Genomic DNA, 12,912 nt, shown 5'->3' with positions numbered 1-12,912 from the left:
AGCTTTGCAGACCTCACTGAACCTCTGTGAAAGCTAGACAATGGCAGCAAAACTGACGAGTTTGTCCACGCTAACGTTTCACAGACTGAAAAAGTACATAATAAATGTAACAGTACAATGTACATTTATGATTCTGGTCAGCGCTGTAGCCCACAGTCTCAGGTTCAGCAACACACACATGGAAAAGGTCCAGTTGAAACTTTAACGCAAGATGTCATCAAAAATTCCATCAGGCAGCTTCAACAAAAAAATCACTTTAAGACCTTGAACAAACTAAATACAAGTTTTATTAGTCACTGAGTATGTGTTGGACTTCATTTCCATCAACCATTAACAAATACAAACAGTATGGCATGGTAAATCTGTCTGGAATAGGCAGTTTTCAAAAACTGAGTGACTGTGCAAGAAGGAGATGAGTGAGGGAAGCCACCAAGACATCTGTGCCAACGCTGAAAGAGTTGCAGGCTTCTGTGACACTGATTGGAAATACTGCGCATGGTGCAACTTTGTCTGTTGTATCACCTGTTTGTTTCATGGTGGAGTGGTACAGAGAAGGAGCTTCTTCAAAAGATGATGTGAAATTTCAGCTGCAGTTTGCCAGAAGTCACATGGGAGACTCAAGCCTATACTTGATCTGTTTTCTTGGTTGAAAATTCTTCTCTGTTCCACTTTGAAGCTGTGACTAATGCTGTAACTGACCTAAGTTGCACATTGCGCAGTTTCTCTAATCACTCCCACTGTATATTTGCGCATGACTCAAAACTATTGACATATTTGACATTAAACCTATGTGCTTGTGCACACCAGCTGGATCCACATTCTTTAAAAATCCATTTGTTACTGCTGAGACAGGTTATTTTGAACAGTATGTCTTTTATCTGCTGTAATGTTCTGTCCTGAATGATGCATTAATATTTACAGAGCTCTGATTACGTCTCCTTTTCAGTTTGTGTTTATTGTCTTTAACATTACAATAAGTTGATTAGATTTTATTTTCTCTCACCTGATCCAGATGAATCATTCAGTCCAGATCATTGATGCAGTTTAATAGATAGTGACATCCATTCTTTCAGATTAACACTGAGGAATATCTCAAAAGGTACAAGCTAATCCAGATGACTTTGTAGATTTTTTTTTAATCATAGTAGCGTTGGACATCTCAAATCAGTTGGGGAAATAGTCTTGGAGTTGTGAGCTCAAACACACAGACACCTCCTTACTCTGCATGATCTGGATTGAATGATTAATGCGGACTCGGTGAACCTTAGTCTCGCTTTCTAAAATAACTCCCTTCTTCCCAGCCACCCTGCAGTTTGTGGTTTTTGCTGACTGGGGAGGGATCCCTTTTCCCCCGTACTACACTGCGCACGAGGAGGCCATCGCTGCAGAGGCGGACGGCCTGGCTCGGACTTTGGGAGTGGACTTTGTCCTCAGCCTTGGAGACCACTTCTATACCACTGGGGTCCAAAATGTTGATGATCCACGCTTCAAGGTTAGCTTGCGAAGCTAACACTTTATGACAGAAGGAATAACCAGTGCATGTGTTTCATGGGATTTGAAGTTCATGATGAATAAATTGTTTACCACTTTTCATCCTGACACCACTCATTCATACACCAGTGACGTGCTTCTGTGTAGCATGCCGATCTGCACGCAAAGAGCGACATGAGCTTCAATGCAATGGTGTAATGGGTGATCCATATGGACTGCACCCCAATGGTACAGCCGGAACCCAACTTAATTGTAAAGCTTATATAATACTGTGAAAACCATATTTATTATCAATGAATTGTTTTTAAAGTACAGAGTGACCCCCCCCCCCCCGTTTAACAAATACTACAACTTAAAATTTAGTCTGTTTACGATCATTCCCCAAAAGTTCCAGTTATCTTGGTCGCTTTGCATAAAAGTCATGTTCTTTCCAAATTATGCTCCAACTGGTATGATTTGTTGGCGAAATAGGCCCCCAGGCAAAATGTCTTTTCCTTGGTTGACCAAGACATGTTGGGGAAGACAAATGTTCCAAACGTCTTCCCCAACATCTTTTGTAGGGTTTATTTAAATTTTTATGGGATCTGTAATAACTCCATACATATTGATGCAGAGTTGCAATGAAATCAAAGTGTGAGTGGAAGGAAACAGCTGTGCCTCCACATAAATAAGCCTGTTAAAAGCTAACAGCCTCTGCCATCCACAGACTGAATACAGTTGTAGTCAGATGTTTCCATACACTCATCATGGACATGAATCTCATTGTAATTTTGGGCTTTTAGTGATGTGCGTGAACTGTTCTTTTGCCAAAGTGGAATGATTACACATCATACATCATTAATTACCTTAAAAAACAAGGATTGGCTGCACAAGTTTTAATGCATTTTGGATCTTCTCTAAGCCACACAGGGTCGCAATTCTTCATACAGGCTGAAATATGTACAAACGGTCACTTAAATCTTTTAATAAGTGAAGGTTCTACAATGTATTTTAATGTGGAAAAGGCAATGCTTTTATTAACTCCTCTTAACTGAACATGATTGACTACAACTGGTAGTTTCTTTTTACCAAGGATGTGTTTGAGAGCACTCATTGGACTGACCAATATTCAAAACAATGGGAAATTATATACCAGATTACGAATCATTATTTCCAGCTCTAACTTGTGTGAGTCCTGATGTAGCTGATAAAAATAAAATTAGCCGTCCAGCATCTGAAAAATGCACACGGATTTAGAGCTATTTTTAGCCATAAGAGTAACATAAGCTCAGGTACTGTCTGAAGATCACACCACCTGTGCTCAGTTACAGCCCACTTCATGACTTACACACTCACAGTCGGACTCAGGCTGATACAGATACATCGGGGCTTGATACATAAACAGACAGGTAATACGATATTTATCCTATATTACAACAAAAATAAAGAATAATCATACTCATAAATCATGTAGAATGAATAATGCAGGTAAATCATGTAAATTATGGAATGTTCTTATGTCTCTCTATAAAGATGAGTGTCCTCTTCACTGATGTCTCACAACTTCAGTATGAGACTCAAGTTGTAGAATTCTCCCTGCTAGGGAGGCTAAAACTCACCTCACCTTGATCAGACATCTTGGTTGAATGAAATGATCTGGATCGTGAGACAAAATGGGGATGTGTCATTGGTGAGGGCGAGAAATGGGGCTCCTGATTGGATGAAAAGCTGGGCAATACAAAGCCTGGTATTTTCTATGTTTTTTTTTTTTTTTTGTATCACTGTTTTAAGATTTGTATCACTCTGATTTTATTGCCACAGTTTTCAGGGCAGTAAAATTGATAGGACAAGTGTATGATTTATCAGCCCTATTTTGTTATGTGTCGGACGCGGTCGGAGCACCGACCCAGCGTTTGACAGGACCCAGCATAAAATAAGCAGAGCACGGTTCAAAAGATAACAGAATTTAATAATCATAGTGAGTTTAGTGATAAACAACCAAAAATGTCCGCGGTCTGGTGAGGTGAAAACACGGCGCGCTCTCAGCAGCGCAAACGGTCCGGAGCCACAGCAGTTCGGACCCAGGGACCCCGCCGACACCCCCCAGGTGGCCGCGACAAACTGAGTCTGTGAAGCAAGAAAACATGAGGTGAGTCCAACACTCTCCACCCAGAGACACAGCTCAAAACTGCACACAATCAGCAAACACTTCCTGGCTTAAATATATATCAGCTTCTCACCCTGCAGGCACGGAACAACTCAGTTCAAATCTCCACTGCAGCAGAAGCTGATTAGACAATTAGCATAACGTGACAGCTCAATAACACAAGGTGTGAGGGACACCAAATCCACTGTCATTACTTCATAAAAGTCACCAAAACCAAATTACCTCAGGAAGTGTGCTGAAGAGCGTGAGACCTCACCCAATCCTCCTTCACAGACTGTGGCGTCAAACCTGGAGCGGTCTCCTCGTCCGTAATGGTGAGATTGTTCTCCCGACGCCGATCTCACACGTCTGCTCACAAGGTCGAGTCTCTGGCAATCACACAGTGTGCATTCAAGGTTTAAGTGCAGCAATCTCTGATCAAGACAGAATACACCACAGCTGTGAGCCCTGATGACCTGCACGTGAAAACAAGCCTCAGGTGTTCAGGGTGAGGTCCTAATGCTCAGCCACTCAGTCCTGAATGCATACCACCTGGTGGGAGAAACAGAAAAACAAAAACCAAGCCAGCCAAACACCCCAGCACACAACATATTTTTCTTCTTTCTCATGAGGGCTGGTTTATGAGTACAATATAGGCCAGAATTTTGTTGTAATATGTGATAATAATGATTATATACGAAGATGGTGTCTCCGATTTCACTCCTGCTGTGTTCACACACACAGAGCCAGGTAGAATTATTGTTCCACTGTGTGGCATGCCACAGAAAAACAATGTCTCTTTGTCAGCCTTACAGACAGTGGATCCGGTTTCACGAACAGTGGGGCTCCCGGTAGCTTAGCTTAGCCATCGCTTTAGCTCAGCTGAGCCAGTAACTCAAAGGGCTGGAAGATGGTTCACATCACGGCTGTCCTGTTAAAAGCAGTCACTCGCCGGCACGTTCTGTCGGACTCCGTGATAATAGAAGTGGCTTCCTCGGTGAGTCTGTGTCCCGTACGTAGATTCTTAGCTTAGCATGGCGTGATACTGTGGCACAAACCACAAACATGGCCAATTCCACACTGGGAGAGGAAACAGTTTTTTTTTTAAGAATTTTCTCCTGGCCGCATGAAAGGAAAGGATAAAATCTGTGGTTCAATCCATGTTTTGAAGATCATTCTCATGCTATGCTGGGCTTCACTTATGTTTTTTGTATGAGATGTACTATTAAAAAAACCTCTCACTTTCCTCCTCAAAATATTATCTTTGGAAAATCTTCCAACCTAATAAGCAACACCAGTCATGTGACTACGTCCTTACAAAATACACATTTTAACCATTTTGACGTGTTCACCATCAACACTGATTTCACACTGTAAAAAAAAAAAATGTTTTCCCTCATTCATTTTATGGGTGTCACCAGAGATGTCACCAAAATTCGTATTCCTCACAGCTTGAGGTTTCTAAGTGTTCATTAGAGGCAGGTGAAATCAGGCTAATTTCCCCATGTTTATGACTCAATTTCTCTGGGCATATAGCACCAAAAATAAAACCAAATAGATCAATAATTTCATAATTATTTATTTATTTGGAATCAGCTCATTTGACATTTTATTTAGTGGTGATATGCACTTTAAGCTTCCTGAATGGCCTTCCCAAAGCCCGACTTCAACCCTACTGAAAATTTGTGGACCACATTTAAAAGCTTGATCTGCGCCAGGAATCGCACCACCAACCTTGGATTTGCACCTCACATTAACGTGTTGGTTTACATAGAATGAATGAGTCAGCCAATCAGTGTTAGTGGAGGCACATTCCCATAATCCCTTTCGCATCTGTCTGTGTTTGTTACAAAACTTCAGACTTAGTGCATTATTCAACATTAAAAGATATATGTTATATTTTAACTTTGTACACTTGACAGAATTGACATTAATGGAGTTATTCTCTCAGTATTAATTTTATTTAGAAACCAAACCATAAGTCAGCACTGCTTTATTTTCCAAGACCTCCGCCACACGGCAGTGCTGTTATTGAGTAGAGAGTTGAGCTTCACCGCTCCTTAACTGCTTTGCTCCTGAAAGCTATGTAATAAACAGCAGCTTCCAGCAGTGGGCAGGGCGCACAAAGACAGAAGCGCTGACTCATTGTTTGGGTCTTTAGTCACCTTTGATGCTACCAGAAGCAATTGTGGTGTTAAAACTCAAAATCATCTTGTTAGTAGTTGCAAGTGTACCAGAGACAATACTGGAAATTATCTGTTATCTGTAGCTTCCAATAAATTTTTGGGTGGTTTATCGGTTTAGCTTTATAAAAGATAACTTTTCAGTTAGCTGATTATCTGTTATTGAAGTTCATTTTTTGGTTATCTGTTCCCACCACTGGCTTTGTGACATTTATTATTTTGTATTCACTACTACTGTTCATATTACAATTTAATACAACAATTATGTACAACAATTATGTATTTTAGTTGCAATTTTTATTTAAACATTGGATGATGTTGCCCTGCAGCCACTCTTTTGATATGTTGGCTGTGTGCTTAGGGTCATTGTCCTGCTGAAAGATGAACCGTTGCCCCAGTTTGAGGTCAAGAGCGCTCTGGAGCAGATTTTCATCCAGGATGTCTCTGTACATTGCTGCATTCATTTTCCCTCAATCCTGACTAGTCTCTCAGTTCCTGCCACTGAAAAACATCCCCACAGTATGATGCTGCCACCACCATGCATCACTGTAGGGATGATGCCTGGTTTCTTCCAAACATGACGCCTGGCATTCACACCAAAGGGTTCAATCTTTCTCTCATCAAACCTGAGAATTTTGTTTCTTGTGGTCTGAAGGTCCTTCAGGTGTCTTTTGGCAAACTCTAGGCAGGCTGCCATGTACTTTTTACTAAGGAGTGACTTCTGTTTGGCCACTCTACCATACAGGCCTGATTGGTGAATTGCTGCAGAGAAGGTTGTCCTTCTGGAAGGTTCACCTCTCTCCACAGAGGAATGCTGGAGCTCTAACAGAGTGACCATTGGGTTCCTGATCACCTCCCTTCTCCCCCGATCACTCAGTTTAGACGGGTGGCCAGCTCTAGGAAGAGTCCTGGTGGATCCAAACTTCTTCCATTTACAGATGATGGAGGCCACTGTGCTCACTGGGGCCTTCAAAGTAGCAGAAATGTTTCTGTGCCCTTCTCCAGATTTGTGCCTTAAGACAGTCCTGTCTCAGAGGTCTACAGACAATTCCTTTGACTTCATGCTTGATTTGTGCTCTGACATGTACTGTCAACTGTAAGTAGACAGGTGTTTGCCTTTCCAAATCATGTTTGCCTTTCCAAATCATGTCCAATCAACTGAATTTACCCCAGGTGGACACCAATTAAGCTGTAGAAACATCTCAAGGATGATTGTTGGAAACAGGATGCTCCTGAGCTCAATTCTGAGCTTCATGGCAAAGGCTGTGAATACTTATGTACATGTGATTTCTTTGTTTGTTTGTTTTTTTTAATAAATTTGAAAAAAAAAGTTTTTCACATGGTCATTATGGGGTACTGTGTGTAGACATTTGAAGAAAACATGAATTTCATCCATTTTGGAATAAGGCTGTAACATAAAAAAATAGGGAACAAGTGCAGTGCTATGAATACTTTCCCGGATGCACTGTATTCCAATTAAGGATCACAGGGGCGAGGTACTGGAGCCTATCTAGTGCTCATTGGGCAATAGGTGGGGTACACCCTGGACAGGCCAGCAGTCTGTCACAGGAGAGACACAAAAAAACCGACAGACGTTCACGCACTCACACACACCTATGGTTAATTTAGGGTCACCAGCTCACCTAACCTGCATATCTTTGGAAGTGGGAGGAAGCAGCAGCACTGCAAACAGGGTGAGTTCATGCAAACTCCACACAGAAAGGACCAGTTTGGAAACACACTCGGGACCTTTTTGCTGTAAGACAATAGTGTTAACCATGAAGACCCTCAACACTTCTCTCTCCTGTAAAATATACTGTACGTTCAGGAGATGGTAATCAGGAGCAGCCACAGCTAGGCATGTCATCAATAACTATTTTTGTTAAATGATATATTTCCCCTTAATTAATTATGATAAACAATATTACTGTTTTTTCAAACCACCAATAATGCAAGTATGCCCTGTCAAAGAGCGGAACTCATAAGAATGCTCTGAAATTGGAAGTGAAATGTGGAAAATATATTGAAATATACAAAATAAATTAAATAATTAAAAAGCACCCAACTAAAACAAATGAAATAGAGTCTTGAGATCTGTTTTGAAAAACACAGAAATAAACAAAGGGCTTTCAAACAAAACCAGCATTCATGGTTTTAGAGTATCCCAGAATCATTTGCGCGCTGAGGAAGGAGGTTTAATAATGGTTCAGCTTAATGCTAACTTTAACATTGAAAATGCCATAGACATGCTAATGCGTTAGCATCAGTCCTATTTTTAAGTTCTAAAATACATCTATCAACTGTTTCAGAAGACCATAACAGGTCGGTTTAAAATTTAAAAAAGGTAAATATTACTCACAGTCATATGCTCTTTAGGGTTTTAGCGGGGAAAAATTAAGATAAAGCGAAATAAAACAAAGAACGAATGAAGCAGCAGATCGAAGCACTGCTTCATTGGTTCACAGCAAACCCGCGCTGCAGAAACGGTTGATTATACAGACCCGCTGCAGGGGTCTGTAATCAGTGTAGAGAAATGATCAGTGTAGAGAATGATTTTCCTGACAAAGACCACCAAAAACAATGGCCACTCTGAAGGACAGATAAGGGAATCGTTAAACAAAAAAGCTATTGATGTCAATGGATCAAATCATTTCTTAAGGATACCCGAAAAAAACGGTTCTTGACACACAACCCTAACAGCAACGCGCTTTTAAAAAAAAATAAAACTCACGTTAAAGACTCACTTCTTTAGTTAGTTGGTACCTTGCTGTGGTGGACTCCATGACTGATGTCGTCTGAAGCTGCGGCTTCTGGTAAGGGCACCCATGATGGCGAGGTCAAGGATGAGGGCTCAGACGAAGAATGATCCAAACCTCAAGTCCTCAATGGCGGATTAGGCAGATGAAGCTACTTTGGATAGCTCAACGGCTATGAAGGCGGGTGAAGGCTGTGACAAGTCTCTTCACTACAGTTGTCTCGGTTATCCCTGCCACTGGACATAGTTACCGTGTGCTTCCTGACCAGTGTGACATCAAGTACACGCTAAACAAACCCACCTGCAAGCATTTTCATTTCCAAAAGATACCCAAAAAAGTCTTTCAGTGATCAGGGATGGGGGACAGCTCTTCGTCGAGAACCAGCATGGAAGTGGACATTCAGACGTTCTCAACCAAAAGCTCACCAAAATAACACACACACAAAAAACAAAAACAGCTATAATGTAATTTTGAGAACATTTATTGTTTATATCTCAACTCAAAATTAAAACTCAGCACTCTATGGTGCAAAATAGTGCAAAGAACACAAACACCATTTTTATAACTTAGAATGCAAATATAAATTGTAACTTTCAAAAACATGAACAAATGTAGCAAAACAAACAAAAAGTTATATACAACTATTTACATTAAAATGCAGTAAATGCTTCAGGCGTTTTTTTGTTGTTTTTTTTTTGTACAACTATGTACATGCAATAAGATGCCACACAAAATATATTTGTGCCACTCAGAAAAACAATTCCTGCCCAAAATAAGACATCTCTGACCCGTGCAATTTTTGACATTGGAATGACCTCACACTTTGTCATTCCTGCTTCTGTCCAGCTGGAGGCAGTGTTAGTACTTTTGTCTACCTTTGGGAGCAATTTGTGCAGAAAGTCCTAAGAGACCACCTCATGTTGGCTGATTGGCTTAGGTCATGCATTTCCACCAATGATAAAAGGGAGGGCATTTTTTTCTATCTCTCTCTCTGCTTTTCCTGCTCCGAGATGGAGCTGAATGAGGAAATGAGACTTTTTGCTGCGGCTTTCTGCAAATACGTGCACCAAATATGACCATAAAATTCACGAAAACACATTGCGGAAATTATTCATCATAATTCACATTACAATAGGCCTATTAACAGAATTTAAAAACTCATATAGAGCTTGAACTGCACACTTTTTTTAACCAGCTCCTCCTGCTCCGTGGTCTCTGTGCTTGCATCAACAAGCGTTTTTGCGATTGGTCGGTGGAGTCCAAAGCTCTATTGTAAGCCAAATTTATATCATTCATACCATCTACCACATATACCATGCACCTCTACCGCGCGCGCCTGCGTGCATGCGTGCGTGCATGTGTAGGTGGTGGAGCTGTTGATCCTTGTCCACAGTGAAACTGACACAGAGAGAGTAGAGAAGACAACAGCAACATCTTAACCAGAAATTTCAGAAAAACAATTTTCATTTCATTCAGCTTAAGAGGGTTTTCCTATAATAGAAGTGAAAAACCTGCTGTTTGTTTTGCATCATGTAGCTAAAATGTTGGTGACCTTTTAAAGCAGGGGTGGCCAAGTTTTGTCCTCGAGAGCCACCTTCCTGACACTCTTAGTTGTCTCCCTGCTCCAACACACCTGAATCCAATGAAAGACTCGTTAGCAGACTTTTAATGAGCCTTTCATTGGAGTATGGAGTATTGGAGTTCACAAGTATGAAGGAAAAGCTACATATTTAACTAAATACAAGGTTTTCACAGTCTCTAATGGGCTGCATAGTTATGGAAAATGTTTGACATTTGTAATTTCTGTTAATAGGAAACCTTTGAGAACATCTTCTGGCAGCAGTCACTGCAGGATATCCCATGGTACCTGGTTGGTGGAAACCACGACCACAAAGGAAACATCTCTGCTCAGATAGCATACTCTAACATCTCCCACCGATGGTAAATATCCAGTCTGTCTGAGCAGAGTTTTGAAAAGTCATCTCTTTACATTTTCCTCCCATACAGGAGCTTCATGCCCAACTTGCCATCACTTTGAGGTCGTAGAGCTTTTTCACACCCACAGTGGGGTTCATACGTATCTGGACAGTGATCATTTTTTTTTTGTAAGTGTGTCTCTGTACACCATCACAATGGGCTTAAATCATCCAGTTAAGTGGGATTGAAGGGTAGAATTTCATCTTAATTTAGAGGCAGAAATAAGTATTCCATGCCATGATGTAGATGTGAGTCTGTCACTCACCCTGAATGGGATGCAAGTCTAGTGCACTTCCACAGCCAAGGCTGGTACTGTGCTGTAAATGGGTTTTACTACATCCTTCTGTATTTGGTTTTGTCTTCAGTAAATTAAAAGCATGCACTGTTGATATGAAATATCCAGTTTCTTTTCCTTGAGAGGCTTTTGGGTTGTGAAGCACCACCAGCATTTGGCTGAATCTGAGAAAGTAGTACAACCATCAGCAGTAATGTGATCTGTGAAGACCAGTGACCCACATCCACTGGCAGCCACACATGCCAATGTCATAAACCTGCCTCCACCATGTTTGACAGATGATGTCATATACAGTTTTAAGTATTTTAAAAAGTGAGTAAAGCTCAAAATCGTTATAATAGCTTTTATTTCTATACATGCAAATGCATTGTGCGAGCACATTCTATTCCAAATTAAAACATGAAGAAAAAATTTATCAAATTTTATATTATTTTACAGAAAGTGAAGAAAAAGGAATATTAGGCTGTTCAAAAATATAGCAGTGTCTGCATTTTTCTTTCTGTGAAAAAAAAAACAGGGCCCATATGCACGAAGCATTCTAAGGCTAAAAATAGCTCTTAGTGACGTTATTCTAAGAAAAATCTTAGAATTTCTCGAATTCTTAGATATTTCTTAGAATTTTCCCTTCGTGAGATGAAAGTTGTCCACAAAGCACCTTAGACCTTAAGAGGGCCAAACTGGTAAGAGTAGTGAGGAGGACTTTTAAGAAGCCTAAGAGTCTCTTAAGCAGACAAGCTGGTGGAAAAGACAGAGAGGAAGCAAAGATATTCTCCCTAGGTAGAATGACAGTGAGTCAGTAACACGCTACCAGCTTTATCGTAATTATTTTATGTTAATTTACTGTCTTAATGTATTTATAAATGGTTTAGGTTCTTGTTACCTTATACGCACATTAACATTATCATTATTTTTTATTATTATTATCAGTATTATTGATATTTTATTTTATTTTATTATTACTTCTATTTTGTCATTTGATTTTAAATGGACAACAACAGAAATAAGTGTTTTCACTTTCTTGTCACGCATGTATTTTTAGCATTTATAATTATATTATGTACTTACACTGGCGTTATTAATAAACTCACGCATCCATGCACGCTTTTAATATGTAGATAATCAGCATGTGAATGAGATATGATAAAACATCTTCAGGCTGTGTAACAATTAATTTTGTGGTGAGCTGCATGAAATAATGAAAGACAAGCGAGAGCTTTTGTCTTTTTGGCACTCTGCCACTTGGCGGCACTCTTATTTTTCAGATTAAAACAACTTATGGTGACAACTTGGTGACACTTAACTCACTAAACCAACTGAACTATAACACAATAAATCAATAACACTAACAACACTGTTAAACTATCATGGACCACAATAACAACATTTAAAACCCCAAAACCCAGAACTCCCATAATGCATTGCAGCACAAGAATTTACAGGTTTAGCGACCGGCCCAGCGATAGTTCCAAATTAATTATGCTGATTATCATCATCATGACATTAAATTATTCTCACAATTACGCTTTTCTTAATTCAGTTATATGATTGGTTGATTTTACTGTTGTATATGTAGGAGTGCAGAGTACATTTATTTTTTATTTCCACTTCCCTTTCTGTGACAACCAATCACAGCTCTTACAGGACCACGTCATACCTAGCAACGAGGTCAACCCCGCCTCCTCACTAAGATAGGAGTTTCTGTCAACTCCTTGCCCAGAGTTCCTCTCAGACACCTCTTGGGTCTCTCTTAGGCTGGGAGTCCTTGCCAGGATATTTTAGGCTAAGTTAAAAGCTCTTTGAAAGGACATTGAGATGCACTGAGCATACGGGCCCAGGTGTCTAACAGGTGGCCCTTATTTAAGGACGAAAGCAGCAAATATTGTACATGCTGATTGCCGTACATTTCTCTCTGAAATGCTGAGTAAAATAGTGCTGTTCCAGACATTGTTCAGAAGAACAGCATACTTTGATTAAAAAGTTGATTGGAGAGGGGGAAACGTGTAAAGAAGTGCAGAAAATGATAGACTGCTCAGCTATAATGATCTCAGATGCTTTCATTTGGCAACCAAAACCAGAAAGACATGG

General features: G+C 40.1%; 1 protein-coding gene across 1 annotated transcript in view; it reads left to right on the top strand.

Moving 5' to 3' along the window:
* The window catches only part of acp5b (acid phosphatase 5b, tartrate resistant), a 38,234-nt gene that overhangs the window by 13,929 nt on the left and 11,393 nt on the right, over positions 1-12,912 (top strand). Inside the window, exons 2-3 of the mRNA XM_034172643.1 lie at positions 1,302-1,492; positions 10,369-10,496. Coding sequence (XP_034028534.1) covers positions 1,302-1,492; positions 10,369-10,496 — 319 coding nt within the window. The remainder of the gene's footprint in view (positions 1-1,301; positions 1,493-10,368; positions 10,497-12,912) is intronic.

Source organism: Thalassophryne amazonica, chromosome 1 (assembly GCF_902500255.1).
Source record: "Thalassophryne amazonica chromosome 1, fThaAma1.1, whole genome shotgun sequence".
NCBI lineage: Eukaryota > Metazoa > Chordata > Actinopteri > Batrachoidiformes > Batrachoididae > Thalassophryne > Thalassophryne amazonica.
The sequence above is the reverse complement of the archived record's forward strand: the minus strand, read 5'-3'. Positions and strand labels throughout refer to the sequence as shown.